The sequence below is a fragment of the Copadichromis virginalis genome, linkage group LG20, assembly GCF_057382275.1.
Source record: "Copadichromis virginalis isolate Kocher_CV1m ecotype Utaka linkage group LG20, C_Virginalis_male_GT1.1, whole genome shotgun sequence".
In the NCBI taxonomy this organism is placed as follows: Eukaryota; Metazoa; Chordata; class Actinopteri; order Cichliformes; family Cichlidae; genus Copadichromis; species Copadichromis virginalis.
The window spans coordinates 19,326,502-19,338,601 of record NC_140637.1 but is presented as its reverse complement, the minus strand read 5'-3'; the positions used below and the strand labels follow the sequence as shown (position 1 = coordinate 19,338,601).

The window sequence follows — 12,100 nt, the reverse complement described above, 5'->3', positions numbered from 1 at the left end:
ACCTAGAGCCATGGTTCCACCAATGTGTCCCAATCCCAACATGCAGCATCCAGAAACAGTAATTCTCAGCGCACAGAGGACAGGGCACAGCGAGACACGTCTGAATACACCGCAGACCACCCGAAATGAGAGCAATGTGTTTATGTTATGGGCATGTGCCTGAATACTGCATGTGTTTACATGCATGTGATGCATGCATGCAGGATATGTACTGTATGTTTGTGTGGTTGTTTGTATAGCTTTCACTTTGTATTATAAAATGCATCTCTCAACTCTCTTTGTGTGCGTGCGTGTGTCTTACGTAGTGTGGACAACTCTTCAGATGATTGAACTCCTGAGAATGTCTGCATCTGACTGCGATTTGTGGATGTTTATGATTTGCTGTGCTAACATCATGAATGCTTCCACATGATGGCCGCTCCTTTCCGATACCTGGACTTCACTTGATACAAAGACCGTGAAGAAAACGGGTTTTCTAGAACTGTTGTGAAAAATCTGACTTTAAGGAGCGTGTGTTAGTGTATGTGTGAGTGAGAGGGGATGTGTGCCACCCGTCAGCCTTCCTGATACAAACATTTTCAGCTAGAGCATCATCAGAGGTGAGAACAGAGGGATAAAGAACAAACACTTCCAAATAGAAAGGCATATGGTGCATTATTACAAAATGCATCACTAAGCACAGGGAGGGAGATTCATCACAAAAATGAATGAAAATGTGCAGAACTCGTATGAAACACCCGGGAAAATAGACTAAAGAGTGAAGGTAAAGCATACTGAAAGAGCCCACCTGCCTAACAACAAAGCCACTGACAAGGCAAAAGCTGCTTTGCAATAATTTACTTTGCTGTTGCTTTTGGATGAAGTATGAGGAGACTAAATCAATCAATAGTGAGGCTAAACAGGCGTGTATTTTCACGTTGTGCTGTTTCTATGGATACCCTCTACTGTCTATAAATCATTTACTATTGCTGAATGCGTTGGCTGAAAGGGTATTATCGCTGCATGTCATGCAGACATGGAAAAACACAATAAACCCAGTGCGCCCTTTTTTCTGACTTTAAGAACAATGATGTTAAAAACAATACAATATTGTAATATTAATTTAGAATTTAAATTGATCCACTGGCTCAAAGGCAGATTTTTTGCTTTTATACACTGAAAAAAATTTTTTTTTGAAAATTCTGTTTAAAAGCAGAGCTGTATTTATTGCGTTTTGTTTTCACTGGAGGGATAAAGTTATTGTATTATTCAATTTATTTATGAATCTTTCATTGTCTTAGAAACCCCCACAGAGTTACTTATAGTGCATAGCAGCAGTGCCTCATTGAATAGCTTCCAACCTTCTTGTCAATCACTCTCTCGCCTGTGGTTCACGATGCAGAGTGTTTGTTTTATTGAGGTTTTATTCTCTATTATGGAGTTTGTCAAAAGAAGCGCCCCTGTGCCCTCTCTCCACCACTGTAACTCCAGAGTCTGTGGGGGGAAATCAGAGATTTTAACTGGCTGACTGCTTCCTAATCTGGCAAACCAAATGTAAATTTCTTTCTGCCTTGAATAAGACTGGTAAAGACGTATAATTTTGTTGCGGACGACTTTGTGGCATCCTCTTGGCCTAGGACAGTACAGCAATAATGACAGGTTGGCTGACCAGACCTTGACACAGGTCTGGCTCTCATCAGGGCTGCGGTATTAAAGGAGATCCAGAAACACTGAAATGATCAGCCACTACCCAAACCAGGCTCTCAGACTTAGCAGCCACCGAAACCGAGCAATCGCCTCACCAGTCTGCTCTGCAGGCGAACCTAAACATGCTTTTCTTCATAGGAATACGCCTCATCCAAATTACTTAGGCTCCAATTACAAAAATTTGTCCTAAATGGGTTTGTAGTGTAAACAGAAACTATTAATGACACTCTGGTTAAATAGGTGGATAAAATAAAAGGTCTCTCTGCAGCAGCAGTCAGTCTCAGATTTACACCTGAACAAGTTTTTAATGTTCCATGGTTGCTGATGAAAAATCTGTGCATTTCTGCATGGCTAGGCTAGATACATGTTTACATAGACCTGCGCTTCGACTCTTCTGCAACTCACAGCTCCCATCTGATTTAAAACTGCCCTTCACAACAGCTCAATATGCCTGAGTAGCTGAATGATTTTTACTCAACATAAGTCAACTGAGGCAAACACTGATAAATGCCAGTGGAAGGTTAGGTCAGGCGTTTGAGTTAATCCCCAATGGGAAGCAGTGGAGGAAAAGACCCAAGGGCTAATAGAAGGTGTGTGTCTGACATGGCTGAGAAAAACAGAGGAAAAGGCACAGTGTCCAGTAAAAAGGAAGAGGAGAAGCCAAGGCAGATGCAGGGGCTGAGAGGTTACTGGAGCAGCAGTAGGAGAGGGAAAAGCACAGTGGGTGGTAGCCTTTTGTCCTTGCATGTCACAGATCAAGAGAAAGGCTCAGGGATACAGTTATTTTAACGAGGCCTGTTTCTCAACTTGCATTTTATCACATAAAACTCATTTCAAACGTTAATTAAATTTGCTGTGGGAAATTGGGTGCCAAGCTAATCATTTGTAATTTCACATTTTCTCATTCAAAAACTATTATTTCTTCCCCTTGGTAGCTGCATTGGGGTGAGATGACTCACCTACACAAGTCTTTCCATCGCTGTGCAGGACAAACTTCATGTGGCAAGAACACTTGGGGCCCTGGTCAGTCTCCTCACAGATGTGCTGGCAACCCCCATTACCGTAGTTGCACGTCACTGGGAAAGGACACGTAGTTAACACAAATGGTACTTTGAGGATTACGCACAGTCTAAGTTATTCATTTGAAAGTCAGTGTGGAGAGGAGAGAGGAAACAGAGGGGGAGAGATGGCATGACACGAAAACAAAATATGCACATTTAGATGGGACAATCTAACACACACTCTTTCTCTGGGCCATATGCTCTGTGACGTAAACACTGCAGGCTCAGTTTAGCCCTCTTTAAAATGTGCACAGAGTAATGTTTCCGATGGAGTTTCTCGAGGTGAGCTGAAAACTGAAATGATTACAGAGGCAAGAATGGCGCTTGGAGCTACCATGATTATCGTTTAACCTCAGAAATTGTACAATAAGACGCTAACAGCGCAATAAGAGCTCTGAAAACTAATGCAACCTCTAGACATCCAACAGCATCGTCTTTGTTTATTCAGTGCTATTTACACCTGGACTTAGATTAAGGTCAAAATCTGTGCAGCATAATACTAGGTAGAGCGTGTATGGATTTCCATATTCCCCACCTCAGGTTCTGAATCCATGTTAATTAAATAAACTCCTCTTGGTTAATTAATTTATATCTCCCACTTAATCTTTTTATCCTCCTGACTACACTGAAGGTTGGAGTTGGAGAGGTCACGTTTTTAAACTCACCAACACTCAACGAGCAAGCAGCTGAGCTTTAATCCTTTTCATTCATTCTACAAAATATGCAAAAGCTTTAAAGTCATTAAAACACTATACACGTAATGACATTTCATAAGTACTAAGTAAAATTTCCGGTCGAAGTTTCTGCGTTCAGGCGAGGGGAGCGTTAAGTTTGGCACTTTTAACACACCTGTGATGACAGAGTGAAAAAGAGCACGAGCGAGCCTAGGCTTCTACCGCCATCCTGTCTGCACCCTACCATCCCTGCGCCTTTTGCCCTTTTCCTGGGCTGTCACAGAAAAACTATAGAATAACACTTCTCCAATCCTTATCCAAACACAGACAAATCCCCCATCAGCCCTGGCCCCAGCTCTGACAGGATGATCTCGGTTGCACAGCAACAGGAAGTGTGCACTGTCCGTCAGAGCAGTCCCCTTCGAGTAACCTCCACATGCTTGCCCCGGTTGTGTAAATGATTGCTACTCATCTGATAAACATGTTTTTCTTTACAAGGACTATTCCGAAGATTAGTCACGGCTTGGTAATGCAACATAAATGTCAGTTGCCAACTTCAAATGTGATGGAAGGCATTTGTGGAATGAGTGCAATTATCCATAATCGGCTAGTTTCCAACCCAATCACCTTTTCATGAGGAACCTATAAACCATCCTTCTGACGTGTTTCCCTGTGTGTGTGTGTGTGTGTGTGTGTGTGTGTGTGTGTGTGTGTGCGCGCGCGTGCGTATGTCTTTAATAGAGGGAGTAACTAAAAATGCTTCAGGTTGAGACGACTTACGCTTGCAGTCCTTCATGTTACGTGTGAGCTGGAATCCCGGTCGACACTCGCAGGAGATGCCACCCTTCTGCGTTTCCCTGCAGATGTGTGCACACCCATGATTCTTGTCCATACAGGTGGGTCCCTCGTTTTTTGTGCCATCTGGTTGCACTACGAAGGAAGTTTTAGACAGAATTTTAATCGCAACTGCCCAACAGACAATTTTTCTAAAGCCAGAGATCACTGACTAAACTAAGAATTTGACTTTTAATTAGAAAACACAGAAGACATAAGTGGGGTGGAAAAGCCTTGCTCAGATGCCTTGCACACATTCTACCCTTCAGTGCCTCATGTGCCTACTGGTGGTTACTGATATGCCCAGTTACCCCTTTACAAAGACTCAGGCCCTTGTTGGAACATGCAGGCTATAAAAAGGAGGCTGCCTGCAGAAAGGATAAAACTCCCAGCAGGAGCTGATCCCGTAGACCTGTAATTTTAATTGAGGTAATCCCCCATAAAGAAAAGAACACAATGAAAAACCCTTCTTGGTTAAATTCTCCCTGTTGAGACTGAGATCAAAAGGGATTGCGCTAAAGGAGGGGTGTCAGTGCACATTTTCATGAGTCATCAAGGTTGAAGCACTTCAGTAAGAGCACGACAAAACCCCACATACAACACAAAATAAAAGACACTGAAAAAAGTGCCTTTCATCATTTAAAGCTTTACTTAACATGACACACAATGATGCGTCATTTCAGTGTGATGTATAAATGGTTGATGAACGGGCACAACAGACACCCAGCATACATTTCCATCCCTCGTGTCATAAATTATAACACAAATGGTGCAGTGCTCTCTGCATAAAGCTGACATCTTTGCAGAATACGACTGATATTCGACTTATTCGTTGTGAAACCTTTCCTCCACTACAGATGCAGTGACAAACCTCAGCTCTCAGGCTCATTAAAAACCAAACAGATCTCCATCCTTTCCTTTCCTTTCCCTTTCCTTTCCTGGGGTACAGGGAGGCAGTGAGCAAAAGACATCTCCATTAATGTCTCATTAAATCTGCTGTCACGCTGAAGGGTGTTTGGAGGTCTAACTTTTTTAATTAGCCAACTTTTTGCTATATATTGATGCATTTGCATATGTGCATGTAAGTGTCAACAGCTAGTAAAGAACATATAACCTTGCGCACTCTTCCTGAACACTGGAAATGTAGAGGCTCAGTTGTCTTGCCAGCTATATGCTGTCATATAGTAAACTCCTTGTTCCTGCCTCAGGGGTTATAAAGAGAAGGCAATCTCAGTTTGACAGAACAAGTTTTTACATTATTCTGTCCCTAACTACCCATTTGTCTGCCACAATAACCTCCCCTGATTATGCCCTTTTGTTTTCCAGATGTTTTGCCAAAAAGAAGTACCCTCTTATTTTATACATTTCCACTCATGGCTGTTGTCAGGAATCCATTCCGAGTCTCTCTTTGCTTCAAGGAGCTGACAACGTGAATGTGATAGACAATTCTGACCCCCTTGTTAAATACTGTCCATCACTTTAAGTCTGTCAACAAGTGTCACAAGGTCATGCAATCCTCTCAGACTTTCCTGTCTGAGCTGTTGATGTTCTGGCAGACAGGGTGAACTATTAGACACCAACTGCAACAACAGCTTTCCCGGGAGCACAAAGACTCGGCGCTAAACAAACACTGAGCCAAAAGGAAAAAGGGCACGGCTGAGCGAAGTGAACATGAATGAGCATCAATAGAGCAGCTGCTTTAAAGCACTGCAAATTTCCCCGTGAGTCATGTGGATATTTAAGTGGGATATGGAATTCAATGGTCCCCTTTCTTGACTGCGTCTATCTGAGGCCAGAGCAAGAAACATACCGCTCTGAACTTAACAAAGGATTGAATTTCCAGCTACTCCCAAATGGACCAAAGATTATTTACTAAGGTTGTATTATGAATCCCAAACCTCACTTCACTCTCCCTTCATTTTTATGCAGCCCCTCTACCCCAATGCTACAGACCCATCCATCAATAACATGTCAGGTTGGGGCCAGAACCTAGGCCTTCGACTCTCTGAGGACCAATAAAAGGCAAAGTGTTGACACAATGGCCCTTTTCTCCAGGCTAGTCTCACCTATCATCCACCATGTGCACTTTCTTCTAACTTGCTGCCAAAAGCCTCCAGTTTTTATCATTACTAAATGATGGGAAGCAGAAAGAAAAACATGCTTTTATATGGAGTTGGACAGGAAAGCAAAGAAGAGAAATAATACGACTTAAAAAAAAAGAAACACACATGCCATCATCCACTAACACAATGTGCTGAGCCATAAAACATTACTCTATATGTAGAAAGTAATAAAAACTATCACAGGACACTTTATAGGCAGAAAACTGGACAGGAAATAGAGTCTAAAGTCTTGGAACAGAGCAGGAGACACTCAAGATGTGATGGTTTTTCACCCAAGCTCAAACAGGATAGGCATTTTCAAAAAGGAAATATTTCAGGATAGGTATTTTCTTCCCTTTGTGCAAGAAAAGAAAACACAGAAATTAAAGAAAATGAAATAACCCTAGTTTTTTCTATTACAACAATTTGTGACCTCAATACCAAACGTTTAGTTCAGCGGTCCCCAACCTTTTTTGCGCCACGGACCGGTTTATGCCCGACAATATTTTCATGGATCGGCCTTTAAGGTGTCGCGGATAAATACAACAAAATAAAACTAGTACCGGTACCGAAAAAAAGAAAATTTATTCATAACACACGTGAAAAGACCAAGGAAAACCGAGTAAACGATAAAAACGATAACTAAATAACGCTGAAAACCGATAAAAACCCTGAAAACTATACATTTCACACCTGAGCATCAACTCTCGCGGCCCAGTACCAAACGACTCACGGACCGGTACCAGTCCGAGGCCCGGGGGTTGGGGACCACTGGTTTAGTTCATTACTAGAAATAACGCATTAGGAGCAACAGCAGATGTTGAAGGGATAGCGAGGGATTTAGAGGAAATATACTCTCTATAAAAAGAAGGCATATCCAACATCTAATTATTAATTCATTTCTTTGGACGGTGGGAGGAAGCCGGAGTACCAGGAGGGAACCCACGCAAACACACGGAGAACATGCAAACTCCACACAGAAGGACCCCGGCCTGATGGTGGAATTGAACTCAGGACCTTCTTGCTGTGCGGCAACAGTGCTAACCACCGTGCCACCGTTGCCACAAGGTTGCTTGTGTACAAAGAGAGCCTTTTTTCCCCTGTGACATCCCCTTTTTTTCTGAACATGTGAACTTATTCTGATCTATGATTAGCAGAATATAATAATAATAATAATAATAATAATAATAATAATAATAATAATAATAATGGCATTATGTCGGATCATATTCAGGGGTGGGATAGCTCTAAAACAATCACTGAATGCACATTTGTAAATATAGCTTTAGAAGATATATATGGTATTATAATCTACCTGGAGTAGTCAGTTGTTCAATGTCTGGTGAAAGCTGCCATGCTTAAAAATTGTTTAACTGGAATTCAATCAAACTTCTGAGGTTTATTTTATTCATATGAGTGAGCTACAATCAAAGTTAAGAAAATACATAAATATATATATAAATTAAGGCTCTAACCATGGCCATAAAAAAAGTATATATTGGGGGTAACTGTGACCGAGGACCTGTCCTGGGGCAACCATATCACCTCAGTTGCACGGAAAGCCCAACAGCGCCTCTACTACCTGAGGAGACTGCGGAGCGCACACATTCCCAGATCTCTGATGTTGAACTTCTACAACTGTGCCATCAGCAGCGTTCTGACGTATGGATTTCTAGTGTGGTTCCCCAGCTGCACCAAGGCCGATCAGCAAGCACTCCAGCGGGTGGTGAAAGAAGCTGGCAGAATTATTGGAACAAGTCTGCCAGAGATCAGTAATATCTTCCCCACTCGCTGTCTGAGGAGGGTGCACAGTATTCTGCGGGACCAACATCACCCTGCGCGCCACCTTTTCCACCTGCTGCCCTCAGGGAGAAGGTACAGGTCTATACAGGCCAGAACATCCAGACTGGCCAACAGCCTGTATCCACAGGCTGTGAGGCTCCTGAACTCTCTGCCCCCCTCTCACGGACAATAACCATATCCAACTTCTTAATAGCACTGAACTTACTTGTCAGGTTCTCATGTTTACTTGTCATGTTCTCATGTTGTTGCTAAGGATTGTCTTATTGCACTGGAGTCACACTGGGTTAAATATTTACACTTGGGTTTTAAGGGGTATTTATTATTTTCTTCATTATTTTATTTACGGGTTGTACGGAAGCCCCAAATGCAATTTCATTGTTCTCTGACAATGACAATAAATAAATAAATACTAAATATTGACTATAACACAGTTTTATAGAACCATTACAGCTCTAATCCCAGTCCTAATCTCATCACTCATTCCAGGAAGCCGATAAAGAAAAAGTAAAAAAAATGTTTTTACATTCATCAGGTCCCATCGTTCCAAATATCAAAGAGAAATTAAAAATGAATCCCATGGAAGAGTTCAGGTCTTAGGAGGTTAATTGCCAGTATTCTTACACTAAAGTAAATGAACAGAAACCGCATGATCCTCCAGGATAAAGTCTCACTCGTTTTGTGTGTTTGTCAATAAGAGGAACTTCAGCTTAATATGTGAGATCAGCCACAGTGCCTGCAGGACACAGCTTTAGGTGCAGGTCACATCCAAAAGATACCTTTCTGAAAACCATCAGTTCAGGACAATGAGTAGTGAAGGTACCTAAGGATTTACTGATGATAGAAACTCCACTGGACAGGTCAGTCTAAATGGATAGCTGTGTGGAGAGACTGACTGGCACTCAAATCATTTTCTAAGCCTGGGGCTTGCTGGCTTAGACAGTGCAGTTAACTCCACATCTTGCGAGCTACAAATGAACAAGCTATTTCTGCTGCCCTCTTATAACCCAGACTGGCTCTTTAATAAATTGCAAAACTTGACTTATGTACCATTTTTTTAAAACATCTCTATCTTGCCAGAAACAATTTTACTGGACTGTATGTTACACAACGGAGCTAGGGACTCTGTAGGAGCCTGCAGCTCCTTTGAGATAAAACCAGCCTATGAAGAAAATAACCATAAACTATTGACAGCAGGATATGAGTTTTAACACAACATGAGAAACTAAGCCAAAAAAAGAAGAAGAAAAAAATAACACTTAACAAATCCAACTAAAGTGCCAACTTCTATGAACTTCAAACAAAAGATTGAAGGAGGCCGCAAGTTCTTCACCACAGCGCTGCAAACCCTCTTAAACCTGAGAACCATGTAGTGGGGAGACTGAAACAATGGAGATGAAGTAGTGGAAAGCATGCCAAGGGTTTATGGTCTGCTCTTAGTGCCCCAGGGCAGTGAAAATAGGGCTCGTGGTCCGTGCTGAGCTGCTGTCATACATATCAGAGGGGAGTCGGTCCCCCTCTTTTGGGGAGAACGTTAAGCAACAAGCTAGCGTTGGGTGGATACAAACTGAAAAGAAGGGGCCTAGCGATGGAGCCACCACACTATTAAAGCAACATTCCTTCCTCTTAGATAATGGGCCCTTAAAAGTTTTAATAGGAGGATAAAAATGTCAGCGCATGGAAAGGAGAATGGGAAAAGAGTCGGACTGGGTTGGGCTGAGCCGCAACGCAGAATGGTCAGACAGAGCAACAGGCCAGTGAGCCGGTCAAGGAAGTAACTCTTCCCCACTGACTCTAAGAGCAGCGAGTCCATCCAAGTGCTACTGTTTGGGTTTTCTGATTTTCTGCAGCTCTCAGAGGCCTTGTTGAGGCTTCTTATTTCACTCCCTTTTTTCCAGAGAGGAGCCACTAAAGTCATAAACAAGCAGAAAATGGAAAAAGATAGCAGACATCTGGACTGATATACCTCACTGCTTGAGCGCTTGTTGTACATCTTAATATATTGTGTTTCTAGAGTAAAACAAAGCGTGGAGAGCTACCATGATGAAAAACAAAAAAATAAGAGGAGAAACATAACCTAAAACAGTTACATTTATAGACTTTAGAAGACTAAAATAGACAAGAATGTGCTAGATATGATTAAAGCTCTTGAGAATCTCGATTTCTACTGTAGAAAAAACATATTGAGGAAACCGCGTGTGCGTGCGAGCCTGTAAGCGTACGTCTATTAAGGTATGTGGATGCATTGACACACAGGTGTATTTGCATAATATATGCATGTGGCACACACATTTGAGAGTGTCGGCCCATCTGTGTCACACACAGTTGTGCAGCACCTGCTGTGGATGTGCCACTCTCCCCTTCACTCCTCCCCCATTCTATCAAGGTCACCTCACTGTGCAGTCCCAAAGGAGCCAGGCGCCCTCCCAGCAGAACAGACAACACAGCAGAGCACATCCAGGCTGCAGGTTTTCTTCGATACGGAGATACAAAAGGCATGAGATACAGTATGTTATTACAAAGCCCAATTCTCTCCAAAATCAAACCAAGAGGCAACTGCAGAAGGCATCTGTCTCTGCAGAGCCTAGTCTGGCCCTCTGGTTAAGCCCATGATAGCCAAATGTTAGTGGAAAAACCCCACTGGCAGTCCGCACCAGCGAGCTGGGCTGGCCAGCTTAGAGATGGCCTTCAACAAACCCACGAGGAAAAAGGATGCCCGTCTCAAATGAGGTTCAAAGAATTCGGTGGCAAGGCAGCCAACATTTGCTGAAGCTCAAGCCACTGATGTATATTTGTTAAAGGGTGGGGATGGAAGGGAGGAAGGGCATGGGTCCTGTGAAAGTCTGGACAAATAGCTAAGATGTGGGAAGATAATATAGGAAAGAGGCAGAGGAAGAGAAAGGAACGAACAGGGAAGGAACAGAAAGAAAGACACACACACACACAAGTGTCCGTATGTCTTCATCTGTGCAGCTCGAAGTCTCTGCTCTACTTCCCTAGAATAGGAAAAGAGCCTGGTTATACGGTTGGGCTGCAGAGCAATGAAGCAGCGACTTTTGCACTTGTAAAAACAGTTCTGCGGCCAATGCACAGACAGGCGGGCAGACCCACTGAGATCCACGAGAGCAATGATGAAAGAACCGTGTCGGCTTCTGCACAATGGGACAACCACTGTTACATAAACATATATTAAAAGCATACAAACTTTCCTTTTACAAAAACAAATGGATGCATAAAGAATTTCTCTTTGCAATCTTAAATAAGAAGCATCGCATCACAGGAACAATGGAAACTGGCCCTTTATCAGCGCATTACTTCATGAAATTAAAATGTGAAACAGCCTGATAAATGGATATTACAGTCCAGGAACTTGGGTTATTTTATCCATTTATGTAAACACAAAAGCAATAAAACAGGGTTCAAGGACTCTGTGCCTCGTTTCAAACTGGAGGAACACTAACTGAGAATATAATATAAATATTACGAACGTGAGCTAATTTATCAGAAAACTCCTTATTGTGTTGCAGTTTTAGCCTGCACATAAGTGCTTCTAAAGTCAACATGCCACAATCTGCATCTAAATGTTAAAAAAGGACATGCCAGGATGTGCCTCTATCGGAATAAAACTGGAAATTATTAACCTGCCTTCCTGTGCATGCAAGTCTGTATGTGTGTGTGACGATTATTGTGTAACTATTTGAATCTGAGAAAGAAAACGTGAGAGAGAGAGAGATTAGCTGCGCAAAGGGAAAAAGCCAAACCGGGAAGCTAATGGAAGCTGTAAACATAGGAAGAGGTTTCCACTGGCAAAGTAAACATTTCATGGACAGAAAAGCTCTACTGTAGACAAAAAAACATCACCAATCAGGTGACTGTGAGATACATTTTTAGAAAAAATTGCTCAGTTATTCTTTCTAATAGGATATAGGAAAATGCCGATTTG

The 12,100-nt window shown here is 42.3% G+C and overlaps 1 protein-coding gene across 2 annotated transcripts in view; it reads right to left on the bottom strand.

The window, feature by feature from the left end:
• Positions 1–12,100, bottom strand: part of scube3 (signal peptide, CUB domain, EGF-like 3) — a 75,683-nt gene that overhangs the window by 28,516 nt on the left and 35,067 nt on the right. For both annotated transcript variants that reach the window (XM_085444994.1, XM_085444995.1), the window contains exons 5-6: positions 4,202–4,351; positions 2,646–2,762 (exon numbers count right to left, since the gene is read on the bottom strand). In XM_085444994.1, coding sequence (XP_085301120.1) covers positions 2,646–2,762; positions 4,202–4,351 — 267 coding nt within the window. The remainder of the gene's footprint in view (positions 1–2,645; positions 2,763–4,201; positions 4,352–12,100) is intronic.